The 20,964-nt window shown below is 37.7% G+C and overlaps 1 protein-coding gene and 1 long non-coding RNA gene across 2 annotated transcripts in view; one reads left to right on the plus strand and one right to left on the minus strand.

Moving 5' to 3' along the window:
- LOC123324588 overlaps positions 1-20,964 on the plus strand; it is a 58,695-nt gene that overhangs the window by 14,463 nt on the left and 23,268 nt on the right. The gene's annotated exons all lie outside the window — the stretch shown is intronic.
- Positions 17,164-20,964, minus strand: part of IMPA1 (inositol monophosphatase 1) — a 31,991-nt gene continuing 28,190 nt past the window's right edge. Inside the window, exons 8-9 of the mRNA XM_021688383.2 lie at positions 19,453-19,604; positions 17,164-18,577 (exon numbers count right to left, since the gene is read on the minus strand). Coding sequence (XP_021544058.2) covers positions 18,462-18,577; positions 19,453-19,604 — 268 coding nt within the window. The 3' untranslated portion in view covers positions 17,164-18,461. The remainder of the gene's footprint in view (positions 18,578-19,452; positions 19,605-20,964) is intronic.

Genomic DNA, 20,964 nt, shown 5'->3' on the forward strand with positions numbered 1-20,964 from the left:
ATTTCTCTTCTCCTGCTGGGTTTAGGCTTTATTTGCTGTTCTTTCTCTCTTTAGGTGTAGGGTTAGGTTGTGTATTTGAGACCTTTCTTGTTTCTTGAGAAAGGCTTGTGTTGCTTTATACTTTCCTCTTAGGACCGCCTTTGCTGCATCCCAAAGATTTTGAACAGTTGTGTTTTCATTTTCATTGGTTTCCATGAATTTTTTTTAATTCTTCTTTAATTTCCTGGTTGACCCATTCGTTCTTTAGTAGGATGCTCTTTAGCCTCCATGTACTTGAGTTCTTTCCGACTTTCCTCTTATGACTGAGTTCTAGTTTCAAAGCATTGTGCTCTGAATATATGCAGGGAATAATCTCAATCTTTTGGCACCAGTTGAGACCTGATTTGTGACCTAGGATGTGATCTATTCTGGAGAATGTTCCATGGGCACTAGAGAAGAAAGTGTATTCTGTTGCCTTGGGATGGAATATTCTGAATATGTCTGTGTAGTCCATTTGGTCCAGTGTGTCATTTAAAGTCTTTATTTCCTTGTTGATCTTTTGCTTAGATGATCTGTCCATTTCAGTGAGGGGGGTGTTAAACTCCTCCACTATTATTGTATTGTTGTCAATGTGTTCCTTTGCTTTTGTGATTAATTGCCTTATATAATTGGCTGCTCCCATGTTAGGGGCATAGATATTTACAATTGTTAGATCTTCTTGTTGGATAGACCCTTTAAGTAGGGTATAGTGTCCTTCCTCATCTCTTATTACAGTCTATGGTTTAAAATCTAATTTGTCTGATATAAGGATTGCCACCCCAGCTTTCTTTTGATGTCCATTAGCATGGTAAATGGTTTTCCACCCCCTCACTTTCAATCTGGGGGTGTCTTTGGGTCTAAAATGAGTCTCTTGCAGACAGCATATCGATGGGTCTTGTTTTTTCATCCAATCTGATAGCCTGTGTCTTTTGATTGGGGCATTGAGCCCATTTACATTCAGGGTAACTATTGAAAGATAGGAATTTAGTGCCATTGTATTGCCTGTAAGGTGACTGTTACTGTATATTGTCTGTGTTCCTTTCTGGTCTATGTTGCTTTTAGGCTCTCTCTTTGCTTAGAGGACCTCTTTCAATATTTCTTGTAGGGCTGGTTTTGTGTTTGCAAATTCCTTTATTTTTTGTTTGTCCTGGAAGCTTTTTATCTCTCCTTCTATTTTCAATGACAGCCTAGCTGGATATACTATTCTTGTTTGCATATTTTTCTCATTTAGCACCCTGAATATATCCTGCCAGTCCTTTCTGGACTGCCAGGTCTCTGTGGATAGGTCTGTTGCCAATCTAATGTTTCTGCCATTGTAGGTTACATATCTCTTCTCCCGAGCTGCTTTCAGGATTTTCTCATTGTCTCCGAGACTCATAAGTTTTACTATTAGATGTCGGGGTGTTGACCTATTTTTATTGATTTTGAGGGGGGTTCTCTGTGTCTCCTGGATTTTGATGCCTGTTTCCTTCCCCAAATTAGGGAAGTTCTCTGCTATATTTTGCTGCAGTATACCTTCTGCCCCCCTCTCTCTTCTTCTGGGATCCCAATTATTCTAATGTTGTTTCGTCTTGTGGTATCGCTTATCTCTCGAATTCTGCCCTCGTGATCCAGTAGTTGTTTATCTCTCTTTTTCTCAGCTTTTTTATTTTCCATCATTTGGTCTTCTATATCACTCATTCTCTCTTCTGCCTCATTTATCCTAGCAGTTAGCGCCCCATTTTTGACTGCACCTCATTAATAGCCTTTTTGATTTTGATTCGGTTAGATTTTAGTTTTTATTTCTCCAGAAAGGGTTTCTCTAATAACTTCCATGCTTTTTTCAAGCCCAGCTAATATCTGTAAAATCATGATTCTGAACTCTAGGTCTGACATCGTACTAATGTCCGTATTGAGTAGGTCCCTGTCAGTCGGTACTACGTCTTGTTCTTTTTTTTGAGGTGATTTTTTCCATCTTGTCATTTTGTCCAGAGGAGAATAGATGAATGAGAGAAAAAATGCTAACAGGGTAACAACGTCCCCAGACAATATACTCTAAACAAATCAGAAAAGACCTGAAACGGGGAAAAGAAAGGAAAAAAAAGAAAAGAAAAAGAAAGAGATTAAAAACAAACAAAAACAGAACAAAACAAAAAAACCAGAATATGATTAAATATGATCAAGCTGGTGCATAGATCAGTGCCACACACTAGATTTTGTGTGTATTTTGGTCTGTTAGAAGAAAGTGCCTCCCAAAATTTTAAAGAAAGAAAAACTTATATATGTACAAAAATAAGGGTTGATACGATGAAGGGATGGAATATGACTGTAAAGACGAAAAGTATAAAAAAATTTAAAAAAGGAATTGATAAGATAAGAAGTTTGAAAAAAGAAAGAAGAGGATTTAAAAAAAATGAAAAAAAAAAGGGGAGAGAATGTGATCAGGCAGTAGACTAGAACAAAGCCATACACTAGAGATTTAGGGTATATTTTGATCTGTTAGAAAAAACTGTATCTCAAAATTATAAGAGAGAACAACTTATATATATATGCCAAAAATAAGGGTAACTACTATGAAGGGATAGAATATGACTCTAAAAATGAAAAATAAAAATGTTTTTTAAAAAAGGGATTGATAAGATGTTGGTTGAAAAAGGGGAAAAGGAAAAATTAAAAAAAAAAAAGGACAGTTAAAAAAAATTAACTTTGAAAGACTAAAGAATTATGGTAAAAAAGCCATGGATTCAGGGCGCCTGGGTGGCTCAGTCATTAAGCATCTGCCTTCAGCTCAGGTCATGATCCCAGGGTCCTGGGATCAAGCCCCGCATCGGTCTCCCTGCTCGGCGGGAAGCCTGCTTCTCCCTCTCCCACTCCCCCTGCTTGTGTTCCCTCTCTCTCACTGTGTCTCTCTCTGTCAAATAAATAAATAAAATCCTTAAAAAAAAAAAATAAAGCCATGGATTCTATGCTGTATTCCCCTAGCTCTGGAGTTCTGCCATTCCCATTGATCGGTAAACTTGGTCTTGGCTGGCTGTTCTTGCTGATCTTCTGGGGGAGGGGCCTGTTGCCATGGTTCGCAAATGTCTTTGCCAGAGGCGGAACTGCCCCGCCCTTGCCGGGCTGGGCTAAGTAATCTGCTCAGGTTTGCTTCTGGGAGCTTTTGTTCCCTGCAAGCTTTCGGTACAGCTTTGGAGGACAAGAGTGAAAATGGCGGCCTCCCAATCTCTGCCCCAGAGGAGCCGAGAACTCAGGGCCCCACTCCTCAGTGCGCCCCCAGAGAAAAGCAGTCAATCACTCCCGTCTCCCCGGTCTCCGGCCGCACTCCGTGCTCACTCGGCCTGTGACCGAGCATTTCTATCTCTGGCATCCGACCCCATGTGGAGTCTCCAAACCCAGCAGATCCTTGTGGTGTGCTCCCGTGCTGCTCCTCCCAGGGGAGGAAGGGGAGTCTCCCTGGATCTGCCACTTGTTGGGTCCCTGCTGGAGGAGCAGTGGTCCGACTGTGCCGCGGATCACGGTTTATGGCAACCCCAAGCTGAGAGCCCGTGCCTCGGCTCCCTCTCTGCAGCCGGCTTCCCCACTCCCATACCTGGGAGTTCTGCCACACTCAGGCACCCCCAGTCTTTCTGTGACCCCGAGGGTCCTGAGACCACACTGTCCCAGCGAGGGTTCCACCCCCCACTTAGCCACTGGAGTGACATCCCTCAGCGGAGCCGACTTCTAAAAGTTCCGATTTTGTGCTCCGCTGCTCTATCACTTGGCAGATGCGGCGGACGGAGGCTCCCTCCCCCGCTGTCTATCCTCCTGAATATCGCCTTGGATTCACTTCTCTGCACGTCCTACCTTCCAGAAAGTGGTCGCTTTCCTGTTCAGAGAGTTGTTGCTATTCTTTTCTTCGATCTCCTGTTGAGTCATAGGTGTTCAGAATGGTTTGATCCCTATCCAGCTGAATCCTGGGACCAGATGAAATCCAGGTCTCCTTCTCTTCTGCCATCTTGCTCCGCCCTGATCATGTAATTTTTATCCTTCATTTTGTTGATGTGGTATGTCATGGTGATTGATTTGCAAATATTAAACCATCCTTGCAACCTAAGAATAAATCCCACTTGATCATGGTGAATGATCATTTCAATGTACTGTTGAATGCAGTTTTCTAATATTTGTTGAGGATTTTTGCATCTATGTTCATCAGACATATTGGCCTATAGTTTTCTTTTTTTGTAGCCTTTGTCTGATTCTGGTATCAGGGTAATGCTGGCTTCATAAAATGAATTTGGAAGCTCTCCTTCCTCTTCTATTTTTTTTGGACTAGATTGAGAAGAATAGGTATTAACTGGTATTAACTCTTCTTTAAATGTTTGGTACACTTCACCTGTGAATCCATCTGGTCCTGTACTTTTTTTATTGTAATTCTTTTGGTTGTTGTTTTAAATTCCAGTATAGGTAACATACAGGGTTATATTAGTTTCAGGTGTACAATATAGTGATTCAACAATTGCACACAACACCCAGTGCTCATCACAAGTGCCCTCCTTAATCTCCATCACCTATTTCACCCATCTCCCCACCTAACTCCCCTCTGGTAACCGTCAGTATGTTCTCTATAGTTAAGAGTCTGTTTCTTCATTTCTCTCTCCACCCTGCCCCCTTTGTTCCCTTTATTTGTTTTGTTTCTTAAATTCTACATTTGAGTGAAATCATATGTTTGTCTTTCTGACTGACCTATTTCACTAGGCATTATACTCTCTAGCTCCATCCATGCTGTTGCAAATGGCAACATTTCATTTTTTAATGGCTGAATAATATTCCATTGTATATATATACTACATCTTCTTTATCCATTTATCAGTGAACATTTGGGCTGTTTCTGTAACTTGGCTATTGTAAATAATTCTGCTATAAACATCAGGGTGTGTGTATCCCTTTGAATTAGTGTTTTTGTGTATTTCAGGTAGATATCAAGAGGTGTGATTACTGGATCATATGGTAATCACTATTTTTATCTATTTTCTCTATTTAATCTATTTTTAACTTTTTGAGAAATGCCCCCCCATACTGTTTTCCACAGTGGCTGCACCACTTTGCATTCTCACCAACAGTGTCCAAGGGTTCCTTTTTCTCCACATCCTTGCCAACATTTGTTTCTTGTGTTTTTTTATTTTAGCCATTCTGACAGGTGTGAGGTGATGTCTCATTATAGTTTTGATTTGCATTTCCCTGATGATGAGTGATGTTGAGCATCTTTTCATGTGTCTGTTGGCCATCTGGATGTCTTCTTTGGAAAAATGTCTGTTCATGTCTTCTACCCATATTTTAATTGGCTTATTTGTTTTTTGGGTGTGGAGCTGTATTAGTTCTTTATATATTTTGGATACTAACCCTTTATTGGATATGTCATTTGCAAATATCTTCTCCCATTCAGTAGGTTGTCTTTTATTTTTGTTGATTGCTCCCATTGCTGTGCAGAAGCTTTTTATTTTGATGTAGTCCCAATAGTTCATTTTTGCTTTTATGTCCCTTGCTTTAGGAGACCTACCTGGAAAAATGTTGCTACTATCAGTGTCAGAGACATTGCTGCCTGTGTTCTTTTCCAGGATTTTTATGGTTTCAGGTCTCCCATTTAGGTCTTTAATCCATTTTGAGTTTGTTTTTGTGTATGGTTTAAGAAAGTGGTCCAGTTTCATTCTTTTTGCATGTAGTTGACCAGTTTTGCCAGCACCATTTGTCTTTTTCCCACTGGATATTCTTTCCTGCTTCATCAAAGAGTAATTGACCATATAATTGTGGGTTTATTTCTGGGTTTTCTATTCTGTTCCATTGATCTATGTGTCTATTTTTTGCCAGTACCACACTGTTTTGATTACTACAGCTTTGTAATATAACTTGAAGTTTGGAATTGTGATACCTCCAGCTTTGCTTTTCTTCTTCAAAATTATTTTGGCTTATCCAGGTATTTTATGGTTCCATAAAAATTTTAGGCTTGTTCGTTCTAGTCTGTGAAAAATGATGTTGGTATTTTGATAGGGATTGTATTAAATCTATAGATTGCTTTGGGTAGTATAGACATTTTAACATTATGCTTCCAATCCATAAGAATGGAATGTCTTTCCATTTGTTTGTGTCATCTTCAATTTCTTTCATCAATGTTTTATAGTTTTCAGAGTACAGGTCTTTTACCTCTTTGGTTAAGTTTATTCCTAGGTATCTTATTATTTTTGGTGTAATTATAAAGGTATTGTTTTCTTAATTTCTCTTTCTGCTGCTTCATTATTAGTGTACAGAAATGCAACAGATTTCTGCACATTGATTGTATCCTGTGACTTTACTGAATTCATTTATCAGTTCTAGTATTTTATTTTTAGTGGCGTATTTAGGGTTTTCTATATATAGTATCATGTCATCTGCAAATTGTGAAAGCCTTACTGCTTCCTTAGCAATTTGGATCACTTTTATTTCTTTTGTTGTCTGACTGCTGTGGCTAGGACTTCTAGTACTATGTTGAATAAAAGTGGTGAGTGGGGTGCCTGGGTGGCTCAGTTGGTTGAGCATCTGACTCTTGGTTCCAGGTCAGGTCATGATCTCAGGGTCGAGAGATCAAGCCCTGCATCTTGCTCTGCAGGGAGTCTGCTCGAGATTCTCTCCCTCTCCTTCCACCCCCCCCAGTTGTGTGTGCTCTCTCCCTCTAAAATAAATAAATCTTAAAAAAAAAAAAAAAAAAAAAGGTGGTGAGAGTAGACCTCTTTGTCTTGTTCCTGATCCTAAGGGAAAATCTCTCAGCTTTTCCCCATTGAGTATTGTGTTCACTGTGGGTTTTTCATATATGGTCTTATTATGTTGAGCTATGTTCCCCCTAAACCTACTTTGTTGGGGGCTTTTATTTTGATATTGTGCTCTGACAAGTGCATTTTCTGCATCTATTGAAATGATCATATGGTTTTCATCCTTTCTCTTATTAATGTTATGTAATACATTGATTTGTGAATATTGACCATCTTTGCATCCTGGGAATAAATCCCACTTGATTGTGGTGAATGATTTTTTTAATGTATTGTTGGATTTAGTTTGCTAGTAGGTTGTTAAGGATTTTTGCATCTATGTTCATCAGAGATATTGGCCTGTGGTTCTCTTTTTTTTGTGGTGTCTGTATCTGGTTTTGGTATCAGGCTGATACTGGCCTCAAGAATGAATTCAGAAGTTTTTGTTCCTTTTTTTTTTTTTCTTAATATTTTGAGAAGAATAGGTATTAACTCTTCTTTAAATGTTTGGTAGTATTTGCTTGTGAAGATGTTTGGTCCTGGACTTTTTTTTTTTTATTACTGATTCAGTCTCCTTGCTGGTAATCAGTCTGCTCAAATTTTCTATTTCTTCCTGCTTCAGTTTTGGTAAGTTATATGTTTCTAGGAACTTATCCATTTCTTCTAGGTTGTCCAATTTGTTGGCATATAGTTTTTCATAATATTCTCTTACAATTGTTTATATTTCTGTGGTGTTGGTTGTTATTTCTCCTCTTTCAATTATGATTTTATTTGAGTGCTTTCTCTGTCTCTATTTTTCTTTTTCCCTGATGAGTCTGGCTAAAGGTTTATCAGTTTTGTTCATTTTTCAAAGAACCAGCTCCTGGTTTCATTTATCTACTCGCTTGGTTTTTTTTTTTTTTAAGTTTCTATATCATTTATTTCTGTTCTAATCTTTATTATTTCATTCCTTCTGTTGGTTTTGGGTTCTGCTTGTTTTTCTTTTCCCGGCTCCTTTAGGTGTAAGCTTAGGTTGTTTGAGATTTTTCTTGCTTCTTGAGGTAGGCCTGTATTACTATAAAATTCCCTCTTAGAACAGCTTTTGCTGCATCCCATTGTGTTTTCATTTTCATTTGTTTCCATGTACTTTTTGATTTCTTCTGTGATTTCTTGGTTGATCCACTCATTGTTTGGTAGCATGTTATTTAACCTCCATATATTTGTGCTCTTTCCAGATTTTTTTTTTGTGATTGGTTCCTAGTTTCATAGCATTGTGGTTGGAAAAGATGCATGGTATGACTTCAGTCTTCTTGAATTTGTTGAAGCTTGTTTTGTGGCCTAATATGTGATATATTCTGGAGAATGTTCTGTGTACACTTGAAAAGAATGTGTATTCTGCTGTTTTAGGATGGAATGTTCTGAATGTATCTGTTAAATCCATCTGATCCAGTGTGTCATTCAAAGCCACTGTTTCCTTGTTGATTTTCTGTTTGGATGATCTGTCCATCGATGTAAGTGGGGGGTTAAAGTCCCCTACTATTATTGTATTACTATTGATTAGTTCCTTTATGTTTGTTACTAACTGTTTTATGTATTTGGGTGCCTATTTTGGGTTCATAAATATTTACAGTTGTTATATCTTCTTGTTAGACTGTCCCCTTTATTATTTTATAATGTCCTTCTTTGTCTCTTTTTACAGACTTTGTTTTAAAGTCTATCTTGTCCAATATGAGTATTTCCACTCCTGTTCTCTTTTGACATTCATTTGTATGATAAATGTTTGTCCATCCCCTCACTTTCAATCTGCAGGTATCTTTAGGTCTGAAGTTAGTCTCTTTGTAGACAGCATATGGATGGCTCTTGTTTTTTTTTGTTTTTGTTTTTGTTTTATCCACTCTGTCATACTGTCTTTTGATTGGAGAATTTAGTCCATTGACATTCAAAGTAATTATTGGTAGATATGTATTTGCCATTTTTTTTACTTGTTTTATGGTGGTTTTGTAGTTTTTACTTTTTTTTTTTTTTTAAGTAGGCTCTATGCCCAGTATGGGGCTTGAACTCAAGAACCTGAGATCAAGACCTGGGTTGAGATCAAGAGTTGGATGCTTAACTGACTGAGCCACCCAGGCGCTCCATTTGTATTTTTCTGATCCTTTCTTCTCTTTCTCTCTTTTGTAGTTTGTTGATTTTCTCTAGTCATGTACTTGGATTCCTTACTCTTTATTTTTTGCGTATCTATTATTCTTTCCGGATTTTTAGTCACCAATGGGTTTATATATAACATCATCTGTGTATAGCAGTTTATATTAAGCTGATGGTCATTTAATTTTGAACTCATTCTTTATTCCTCTCCTCCACGTTTCAGATATTTGGTATCCTTTTTACATCATTTTATTTTTATGAATCCCTTGACTTATTTTTACAGTAATACTTATTTTTACTGTTTTGTGTTTATTTTTTATACTCTCTCCTAATGTCTTTCCACTCAAAGAGCCCCCTTTAATATTTATTATAGGACTTGTTTAGTGGTCATAAATTCCTTTAGTTTTTGTTTTTTTGAGAAACTCTTTAACTCTCCTATTCTGAGTGATAGCTTGCTGAATAGAGTATCCTTGGCTGCAGATTTTTTCCGTTTCAGCTCTTTAAATATATTGTGCCACTTTCTTCTGACATGCAGTTTCTGCTGAAAAATCAGCTGATAACCTTTGGGGTTTCCTTTGCATGTAACTGTCTTCTCTTGCAATCTTTAAAATTCACTATTTTTTGCCATTTTAAAGATTTTTTTTTTTATTTGTCAGAGAGAGAGACAGAACACAAGAAGGGGGAGAGGCAGGCAGAGGGAGAAGCAGGCTCCCTGCCAAGCAAGGAGCCCGATGTGGGACTCAATCCCAGGACCCTGGGATCATGACCTGAGCCGAAGGCAGCCGCTTAACCAACTGAGCCACCTAGGCGTCCCTTTTTTGCCATTTTAGTTACTATGTGTCTTGGTGAGGACCTCTGTGGGTTTAATTTGTTGGGAAATCTCTTTGTCTTCTGAATCTGGATCTCTGTTTCCCTCCCCAGATTTGGGAAGTTCTCAGCTATTATTTCTTCAAATACATTTTCTGCCCCCCTTTCTCTCTCTTTGGGGATCCCTATAATGTGAATGTTATTACACTTAATAGAGTCACTGGGTTCTCTATTCTCATTATGCAGTATTTGTTTGTCTCTCATCTGTTCAGCTTGTTTTCCATTACTCTATCCTCCAGGTCGCTCTGCCTCTGTAGCCTACTGTTTAGTGCATCTATTGTATTTTTAGTTTCATTTATTGAGTTCTTCATCTCTCATTTTTTTTAAAGATTTTATTTATTTATTTGACAGAGAGAGACACAGCGAGAGAGGGAACACAAGCAGGGGGAGTGGGAGAAGGAGAAGCAGGCTCCCCGCTGAGCAGGGAGCCTGATGCAGGGCTCAATCCCAGGACCCTGGGATCATGACCCAAGTCAAAGGCAGATGCTCAATGACTGAGCCACCCAGGCGCCCCCATCTCTCATATCTTTTTAATCCCTTTGTCAAGGGTCTCACTGATGTCCTCCACCCTTTTCTGAGGTCCAGTGAATATCTTTATGATCATCACTTTAAATTCTGTATCAGGCATACTACTTATTTCTGTTTTGCTCAGATCTCCTGCTGTAATTTTGTCATGTTCTTTCATTTGGGACATATTTCTCTGTCTCATTTTGTATCCCCCTCTGTGTATGTTCCTTTGTGTTAGGAAAGTTAGCTATGTCTTCTGTTCTTAACAGTAGTGGCTTTGGGGCGCCTGGGTGGCTCAGTCAGTTAAGCGGCTGCCTTCGGCTCAGGTCATGATCCCGGGGTCCTGGGATCGAGCCCTGCGTCAGGCTCCCTGCTCAGTGGAGAGTCTGCTTCTCCTTCTCTCTCTGCCTACTTGTGCTCTCTGTCAAATAAATAAATAAAATCTTTAAAAAAAAAAAAAGAGTAGTGGCTTTATGAAGAAGAGGTTCTGTAGGGCCCTTCAGTGCAGTGTCCCCTGTTCACCAGAACCTGGCGCTTTAAGGGAGTCTCCTATGTGTATTGCCTGCATTTTACTATTGAGTCTGAGTCCCTTCCATTCAGTCCAGACCTCTGCACTAACTTTCTGCCTATTGTGGGCTGTGCTTATACTCTGTGATGTTAATGAGACCTTAGCAGGCTGGTGGAGTGAACCACAGAAGGGCTCAGGGATGGGCTGGCTGTGTTAGCAAAATTTGTGCTGAGCCACTAGTCCTAGGCCAGATGCCCCAGATTTCCGTGGCCTCCAGGGGTGTGGAGCATAAAGGGAGTGGCTGGGTGGGGTGCACTTGGAGTTAAAAAACTTTGCACTGAGCCCAAGGCCGAGGCCAGCAGGCTTGAAGTGGAGGAGTCCTCAAGAAAACTCATGGGTGGGGTGCACTATCAGCAGGTTAGGTAGAAAGTATTTGTGCATTGTCACCTCTCACAGTTGGCTCTGTGTTTATGTCGGGGGAGGGGGAAGGAAAATGGCACCTGCCAGCTCCTTTGTTCTACAGAAGTCCCCCAACATGCTCTGAAATCCTTATAAACAGGTCTTCCTCCCATTTGTCCCAAAATGTTGATTCTATGTTGCCTCTCTGTGGGCTCTTGTCTCTTTAAGAGCAGTAACCCAGCTATCACTTGCCCTCCTAGCTCTCCCAGTGCTGAGTCAGCTGACTTTTAAAGTTCCAGGCTCTATGTCCTGCTGGTTACACAGACTCACAGAATTCAGCTTCTCTGGTTTTCAACGCCAGATGTCATGGGGATTGATTTTCCCTACATGGGCTCCCTGGTGCTTTCCCCTCTCCATGCCCACAGCTTCTTCCCTCTTGCAGGCAGCTCCCAACTACCATTTCTTCCCTTCCTAAACTTTCTAGTGTGGCCTCTTCTCTACATTTAGTTGTGGAGTTTGTTCTTCCAGTCTTCAGATTACTTTCTAGTTTATTGACTCAGATGTCAGCGATATCTAGTTGTAAATGTGGGACTGGGTGAGCTTAGGGTCCTCCTACTCTGCGATCTTCCCTCCATTCTGGTCCTGGACTTTTGTTTGTTGGGAGTTTTTTGATTACTGGTTCAATTTCATTACTAGTAATTGGCCTGTTCAGATTTTCTGTTTCTTCCCTGTTTTGGAAGATTGCATATTTCTAGGAATTTGTCCATTTCTTCTGGGTTGTCCAACTTGTTGGCACATAATTATATATCAGTCTCATAATCCTTTGTATTTCTGTGATGTTGGTTGTTACTTCTCTTTCATTTCTGATTTTACTTGTCCTATCCCTTTATTTCCTAATGAGTCTGGCCAAAGGTTTATCAGTTTTGTTTATCTTTTCAAAGAACCAACTCTTGGTTTTATTGATCTCTGCTGTTGTTTTGGATTTTTTTTTTTTTAAGTCTCTATTTCATTTATTTCTGCTCTGATACTTATTTCCTTTCTTCTGTTAACCTTGGGTTTTCTTTGTTCTTTTTCTAGTTCCTTTAGGTGTAAGATTAGATTGAGATTTTTGTTTCTGAGGTAGGCCTTACCTCAGAAGGGGTTGTGGGAAACTCACAATAAGTTTCCCTCTTACAACTGTTTCTCTGCATCCCAAAGATTTTGGACTGTTTTTATTTTCATTTGTCTCCATGTATTTTATTTCCTGTAAGTTGTGGGAAACTCACAATAAGTTTCCCTCTTACAACTGTTTCTCTGCATCCCAAAGATTTTGGACTATTTTTATTTTCATTTGTCTCCATGTATTTTATTTCCTGTAAGATTTCTTTGACCCATTTCCTGTTTGGTAGTATGTTGTTTAGCCTCCATCTGTGTGTGTGTTTTCTAGTTTTTTTTTCTTGATTTCTAGTTGCATATCATTGTGGTCAGAAAAGATGCATAATATGATTTCATAATATGATTTCTATATTCTTGAATTTATTGAGATTTGTTTTGTGGCCTAACGTGATCTATTCTGGGGAATGTTCTATGTGCACTTGAGAAGAACTTGTTTTTGATAGAACGTTCTGTATCTGTTAATTCCATCAGTGTCATTCAGACACTGTTTCCTTTGATTTTCTGCCTGTTTTATGTATCCACTGATGTAAGTGGGGTGTTAGAGTCCCATACTATTATTAATGTCTAATTCTCCCTTTGTTAATAACTACTTTGTGTATTTAGGTGCTCCAATATTGAGTGGATACTTAAAGCAGTCAATCCTACAAGAGAATATAACAGTTTTATCATTATGTAATGCCCTTCCTTTGTCTCTTTCTTTCAAATAAGTTTTCTGCGCCTTTCTGTCTCTCCTCCTTCTGGGACGCCCATAATGTAAATGTTTGTTCACTTGATGTTGTCCAAAACCTCCCCTATCATTTTTAAAAATTCTTTTTTTGCTCTTCAGCTTGGGTGCTCTCCATTACTCTTTCTTCCAAATGGCTGATCCATTCTTCTGCATCCACTAATACTGTTGATTCCCTCTAGTGTATTTTTCATTTCAGTTATTGTACTCTTCAACCCTGGTTCTTTTTTTATATTTTTTCTCTCCTTGTCAAAGCTCTCATTTTATTCTTACACTCTTCTCCAGTCTGATGAGCATCTTTACAATCATTATTTTAAACTCTTTAGCAGGCATATTGATTATTCCGGTTTCATTTAATTTTCTGGGTTTTATCTTGTTCTTTCATTTGGAACATATTCTTCTGTCTCCACATTTTGCTTGACTTTGTTTCTATGAATTAGGTAGAACAGCTGCTTCTCCTAATTTTGAAGGAATGGTCTTGTGTATGGTCATCCCCTGTGCAGACTGTGTGTCTGGTAACTTTGGCTGGCTGCCTGGAGCTGTGACTGGCTTGGGGGTCCCTGGACACTCTGCTGGGGCTGCCCTGGTGGGATGGCCAGAGCTGAAGTGGGCATGGGCTGGGGCAGTCTCTGGGTTCTCTGTGTAGAAGGCGTCTTAACAAGATAGCTGAAGCTGAAATGGGTGCAACCCAGGTTGTCACAGGGTTTTCCACACACCTGGCACCCTGGCAGGTGTGCTCTTCCTTCTACAAGGAAGAACCCTGGGAGTACAGCTGAAGCTGAAGTGGGTATAAGCCAGAGTGTGCTCAGCACAGGGGGTGCCCTAGTAGAGTGACTGGAGCCAAGGCAAGTGTCAAGCAGGGTGTCCCAAGACAACGTGCATAGGAGGCACCTTAGTGGGGTAGCTGAAGCAGGTGTGAGCCAGGAGGCCACCTGGAGCCAAAGTGGTATGGGCCTGGGAAGTTCTGGGGTGGCTTATACCTGTTGCACCTTGGTGCAACCACAGGAGATATACATAGTGAGCACTTACTAGGAGTGTCCCAGTGTTTGTCAAGCTGGGGCTACCTTGGTGAGACAGCTAGGGCTGGTATGGACTAGGGACTGGGGGCTCACTGAGGGGGTTAAGGCCAGCTATGGCACCTGAACATTGCTCCCATCCACACTATCAAGGTGGAAGGGGAATGTAAACCGTGGTGCTCACCAGCCCCTCTGACCTGGAGAGTTCCAGCAGCTCCCTTGCCATATGATAGGATTCTAGGTCTAGTTCCTTTATATCTATTTGCTCTTTTAAACCGTTGCTTTTTTTCTGTGCCCCAGAGCTCACAAATCTGCTCATAGTCCTTCAGTACTACCCCTCCCCACTCCAGTGTGTGTCCTGGGTGGGGGTTTCCCTTCATTACTGTCTCTATCCTTCTTGCCATTCTTTATGTGGTCTTTTGTGCAGAAGCTGTTAAGTCCTTAGTTTTTCAGGAGGAATTATTTTACATATTAGTGTAGATTTAGTGTGTGAAGGTGAGTTCAGGATCTTTCTACATAGCCATCTTGGACCAGAGTCCCAATTATCTTTTTCATCGATAAGGAGTTATTTAAATAATCTGGATAGAATTTGTCAGTATTGCAAACTCTGGGGGTTGCTTTCTGACTCTCCTATTCATATATTTAGATGATAAAAGTAGCCTGATCAATCAGTCTTCCTTTATGATTAGTGGGTTTTGTTTTCGTTTTTTTGGTCCTATTTACCAAATTGTTGTTTACCACAAAGACAGGAAGCTATTTTCCTATGCTATCTTCTGGAAGCTTTATCTTCCATATTTAAGTTTATGATCCATCTGGAATTGATTTTTGTGCATGTGGATCAAGATTTTTCCCCTTTGGATGTTCATATTAATTGATTCCACACATTTACTAAAAATCATTTTTCCTTATTGCATTAATTATCATAAACTAGAGAGCTTTATGTTGGTCTATTTCTGAACACTATTCCATTGGTCTATTTGAATATCCTTGTGCTAGTAGTATCACTGTTTTAATTATGGTACCTCTATAACGAGTCTTGATAACTAGTGGTGTAGTCTTCTAACTTCACTATTATGCTTTAAGATGGTCTTTGCTATTTTTGGCTCTCTATATTTCCATGTAAGTTGTTAGCCCTCCCACCTTATGCCCTCACCCAAACCATTAGGATTTTGATGGATTGCATTCAATCTACATCAATTTGACAGGAATTAACATCTGAAAAATAGTTCTAAACAATAAACATGTATATTACTATTCAGATCTTTTAAAAATTTCTCAGTAATGTTTTATGCTTTTTCTGTATAGAGCTCTTGTACATCTTTCATTAGACAAATTCATTCCTAGTTATCTGATAGCTTTTTAAATACTATACATATATATATATATATCTTCATTAAATGCTAACTTATGTGTTGGTAGCTTATACAAATGATTTTGTACATTGACCTTACCTCTAGTACCACCACTAAAGACACTAATTAGAAAGAAAAGCCAAAAGGATCTGTAAAAAACCCAAGTGGGAAATCAGTGAATTAGTTTTATTTCTCCAATCAATCCTTGTACTGTTTGTTTGGGTTTTTTTGTTGTTTTATTTTGTACCTTGCGTTTAAGGCTATAGATTTCCCTGTAGGCAGTGCTTGACCTGTACCCACAAATTTTAATATTATTTTCATAACAAAAAACCTTGGAAAGTGAAGAACCTTCAAGGAATAATGCCAGGGATAGAATCAAGGGATAGCATAACATTAAAAAAGTGAATAAAAGGGTTGGAAGATAAAGTTAAGGAAGTCCCTTATAAACAAATGGAAAGAGATGTTAAACAGAGGAAATAAGAGGATAAATCTAGGAGGTCCAACACCTGAATAAGAAAAATTCCAGGAAGAGAGGACAGAGAATGAGGAAGGGAGGAAACTATAAAAGAAAACACTAAAGGACTTGAACTTTCCAGAATGAAAGGATGAGAATTAGCACAATGGATTGGGGGGGGGGGGGAAGACATCTTATCACCAGGAAATTTAGGATTTTCTTTTGATTTCTGGAGTTTTCTAAAATCTTCAATAAAAGACTTAATGGATTGAAAATTAAAAGACTTCTCATCCTAAATTCTGAGGGAAAACTGTTTTCAAGCTAGCATTCTAGAACTAGCCAAACTATTAATGAAGGAATAGACATTTTCTTGTGAGATTTCAAAATTTTACCTCTAAGTACCTGGAAGAGGGGCTCACCAAAATGAGGGAATGAGCAGGAAGATCAAGGACACAGATGACTGAATGTAAGAGAAGCTCCAGGAGGACTGCTATGCAGCACACTTAGCCAGTAACCAATTCACACTGGAAGAAAAGGAAAAGGGCACCAAAAAGTCTATCTATAGGAGGAAAAGAAAACAGTGCTAATAGAACAGAATACCTGATCAGGGCTAGACAAGTAGAAAATAAAGAGGTTTTACAATCCTGGGGAAAATGTGTTAATTTCAAGAAGAACAAAAGTTGCACAGGAAAGAAAATATAATCATAACATACTAGTTAACCAGTGAATAAAAGTCCTAAGTTAAACACTGAATATAAATTTAACAAGAAAGATATTACTATACTAGGAGGATGAAAAGGAAGAGGTAAAGGTAACTCACGGGTGAGTTAAAAGTACAAAATCCTCATCTTCTATAACAGCAAGTTAACAGATAATGAATAAAGCCAATAAATATGTAACAGAATATATCCATCTTTAAAAAGATGCATGTAAAGACTAGAAGAAACTGCTAAGAGTTGGAGAGATGGACTTCTATTACTCAAATTTTCAAACTATTATTGGATAACTCACTTGTCAATCCTTTTTCAATGTCCAAAGAAATTTCGGCCACAAATTACCTAGTTGCATTTAGAATAAAAAAATCAAGTCTTTCAGAAAAGCTGGGAAAACTGGCAAAAAAACCCCCAAGAACATATATTCAATCACAACTGCAGATGTCAAATATATACAACTCAACACAAAACCCCTAGAAGTACTTTAAATTATAAACTTTAACAATGTTCAATCATACTTATTTAAAATTTTATTCATTAGTTTTAATTAAAATAAATTTTAATTGAAAAATTAACCATAGAGGAATATAGTACAAGTTATTTTTACTGCACATGACCAACAGTACAAATACAATACTCAAATCTTAGTATATTTTTAAATATATTAGATGTGCACAATAAAATAACCTCCTACTTTATAGATGCACTTTTCATTCTATCAAATATAAGGCTCACATGAGACCATAACAAAACTTAATACTCTGTTCAAGTGCCCAGGGACAAGGCGAAGCAGTCAATTAACCTTTTAAAATATCTATGAACTAAAACAGTTTTCTTTGAGTTTCATAAGCCAAAGACTATTAAGGAATATTTTAAGACTGAGTACTGGTGGCAAAGAAATTAAGGAGTTTGGGGGAAAAAACATAGTTTAGTATTAATAGTACAGTATATCTGCCAGGTTCTAGGTTTCCTGTGCACAACCAGGTTAATATGAAGATCTTTAAAACATGAATATTGAATTTAGTACAATTTTATAGTGTACCTAATTATAGTAGAAAAGTAGATACCTGATGAGAATGCTTTTTTGAAACAGCTTTTTTACATAGGGTCTTTAAGAGAATCCAAACAAATACTGTAATGCAGGGTCTTGGAAAATATATTAACTGCAGAAATGCCCACAATTAGAAATGGTATCTGGCAATACGGTAATTGAAATGGTGTGGCAATGTGAAATGTTAAAAGGAATGATAATGTAAAATATGAAAACGATGATGAGATCATTTTTACTTCAAAACCTAAAGTAAAAATAAAGGGTTGTGAGCTCATTACTTTATATATGTTATAACTAGGAATTGCTACCTCCAAAATATTTATTCTCTCAATGCTTGTTTTTGAATTGCCCATATTTGACAGATGCTATGTGTAGAATAAAACTAGGTTCTCTGAAAAGAAAAAAACCTTGGTCTAGGAAGTACCCATTATATACTTACAAATTTAATTAAATATGGCTTTGGGAACTAAAGAAAATTTTTTCCAAAAAGTTACCTAATTAAGAATGCTTAATGTACAGTCAAAATTTCAGAGGCTCGTATACACTTAGAAACTGCTATTTCAGTTGATGTGATTGATACCTTGTCTCAACTACCTGTGTATTTTTCCCCAAAGTATACTCTTACACGCGAATTTTTAAAACAATGAAATATTTCAGCTCTTCTTTCATACCCTATCTTAGTAAAATATACAACACTGTAATTTTTTAATCTGGATATCAAAGACAATTTAAACCAACCATATTATACATCTGAAATAAATGTCCTAAATTTTATAACACCATCAGTGTGTCAGCAAATATGGGGAAATGCAGCTGTGATTGAATATGTGGGGCTGTTGCAATTACTCTTCATCGTCTCTTTGAAGTGGTATCACCTGAATTTCTTTGGCTATCCTTTCTGCTAATGTTTTACTATTTGCAGCAATTATTCTTCGTGACATCAAGTCAAATGGCCCACCTAAAATCAAACCAAACATAATTCCTGTAAAACTAGTATAGCAATATGTACTATGGTCAATCATAACATTTTAATACTTTCAGTTTTCTTTAAAAAAAAAAATGCTTAAGCTTTGGCAATACATGAATGAGTTTTAAGAATCTTTTAGTAAATACCAGGGTTTTTTGGGGGGTGGGGAGCGTTTCAATCATACCAGTCTGAAAAATGCCATTTTTTAAAAAATTTTTATTTATATTTGTTAGTTAACATGCAGTGTAATATTAGCTTCATCTACTTCTTTCCTGTGTTCTTTTTCTAATCTTTTTGTTACTTTTATTACCTCTTTCATGTTTGGGAATCTATGGACAGGAAATTTGACTCCACAGCACAGCATTTTCGTATCTCTCCTTCCCATTTCCTTATTTCTTCATTGCCTTTCTCCCAGATCACAAGTGAATATCTTTCGGCCCAGGTTCACTCTTCACTTTAAAAAATTTCACCATCAGTTCAAAGCAAGAAGTTAACCTCTCTAGGCCCAAGGCAGAAAGTGATGGTGGGGGAAGTTCATTGTCAACCACCCCAGTCACCAAAAAGCTCTTGGTACAAACCTCAGATTCAGTGACCTTCTATAATTTTCCAAAAGCGTCTCAAGAGTTCCTGATACTCACAGGTTTGAAGAGGCTTAGTCATTTATCATTATTATTCCCACATTACAATTAGCTTCTTATCCTTGCCTCTCTCAATTTGTTATTCTGATTTTGCAGAAAATTACATGGCTTGTTTTTGTTTGGCCTTTAAGAGTTTAAGTGTAACATATATTAAACATTAAAAGAAAAAAGCCACATATAAAGGAAAGTACCAGAGAGAAAAAATGCTTTACTGTCCCATAATTTTACCTGTCACATCCATTAGTACTCCACCAGCTTCAGTAACAATAATGCCAGCTCCTGCCATATCCCAGCAGTGAATTCCCATTTCATAATATGCATCTGCAACTCCAGTTGCCACAAGGCACATATTAACAGCTGCTGTCCCAACACCTCGGATCCTAACAAATAACATTTAAAAATAAGATTAAAAAAAATCCTTCAAAAAGGCTCCTCCTTTAGTTTAAGTGTTGAGAATTTACAAGTAAAAAAAAAAAAAAACTTACCTAATTTTAAAATAAAAATACATAAAATCTAATGATCATGATACACTATACAGATGACAAAATTAATCCCCATAGATCAATCATTTAGTAAGAAACACTAAAACAAAGATATTTTCGGGGGAAAAAAAAATGCCATCATTCTTCTATAATGGCATGCACATATATTCATATTTGTCTCAACTCGAACTACAGACCCATAATACAAGCAGTCTCTAGGAGGAGTAAAATATGTTATTGGTCATTGCCATGTGTGTACACATCAGTATGTGTGACTAAAGGGTAACAGCACACCTGGGCTCTGGTGAGACAGAGGCCTACCTGAAAAGAGTATTTCAGGTTTGCACCTCTTCCCTGGAAATATATCAGATTAAGGTAAGTATGGACACTACTTTGATGAGCCATTACAGTAATAACTAATTCAAGAATCACCAATAAATGCCAAAATGAGCAAGAGCAAGATTGGTATTTACATAATGTCAAAGTATCTCTCCCTAAGATACATAATACATGCATATATCATTTTATTGTGCTTGATCACACATCACAGATACTGATTTTTTACAAACTGAAGGTTTGTGGCAACCCTGCATCAAGCAAATCTACTGGCCCTTTGTGTCTCTGTCACATTTTGGTAATTCTTGTAATATTTCAAATTTTTTCATTATTTGTTATGTTGATCAATGATTATGACTCCCTGAAAGCTCAGATGATTAGCTTTTAGTAATAAAATGTTAAAGTATGTACATTGCTTTTTTAGACATAATCCTATTATACATTTCATATATCGTGGTATAATATAAACATAACTTACATGGACTAGAAAACCAAAAAATTCATTTTACTTGCTTTATTGAGATAGTTGCTTTATTGCTGTAGTCTAGAACCAAACCTGCAATATCACTGAGGTATGCCTGTACCTATAATGGGGAAGCATCCTTATAATGGTCTACCCCTATCAAGTGATCTAACTTATTATCACCAATAATGGGACAAAAAGGTATCAAGTGCCCCCTCCTCTGATGCACTGAGAGACACAACATTGCTTCTCTGGCATTCCTGCCAAAAATGTGTAACTCTAATCTTGAGGAAACCAGACAAACCCAAATCAAGAGACTTACTATAAAATAATTAGCCTACATTTTTCAAAAAAAAAAAAAAGACCAAGACTAAGCAACTGTTCCAGATTAAAGAAAATTGATGAGAAATGATAATTAAATGCAATGTTTGATCCTGGATTGAATCTTGGATCTGATTT

The sequence above is a fragment of the Neomonachus schauinslandi genome, chromosome 4 (genome assembly GCF_002201575.2).
Source record: "Neomonachus schauinslandi chromosome 4, ASM220157v2, whole genome shotgun sequence".
NCBI lineage: Eukaryota > Metazoa > Chordata > Mammalia > Carnivora > Phocidae > Neomonachus > Neomonachus schauinslandi.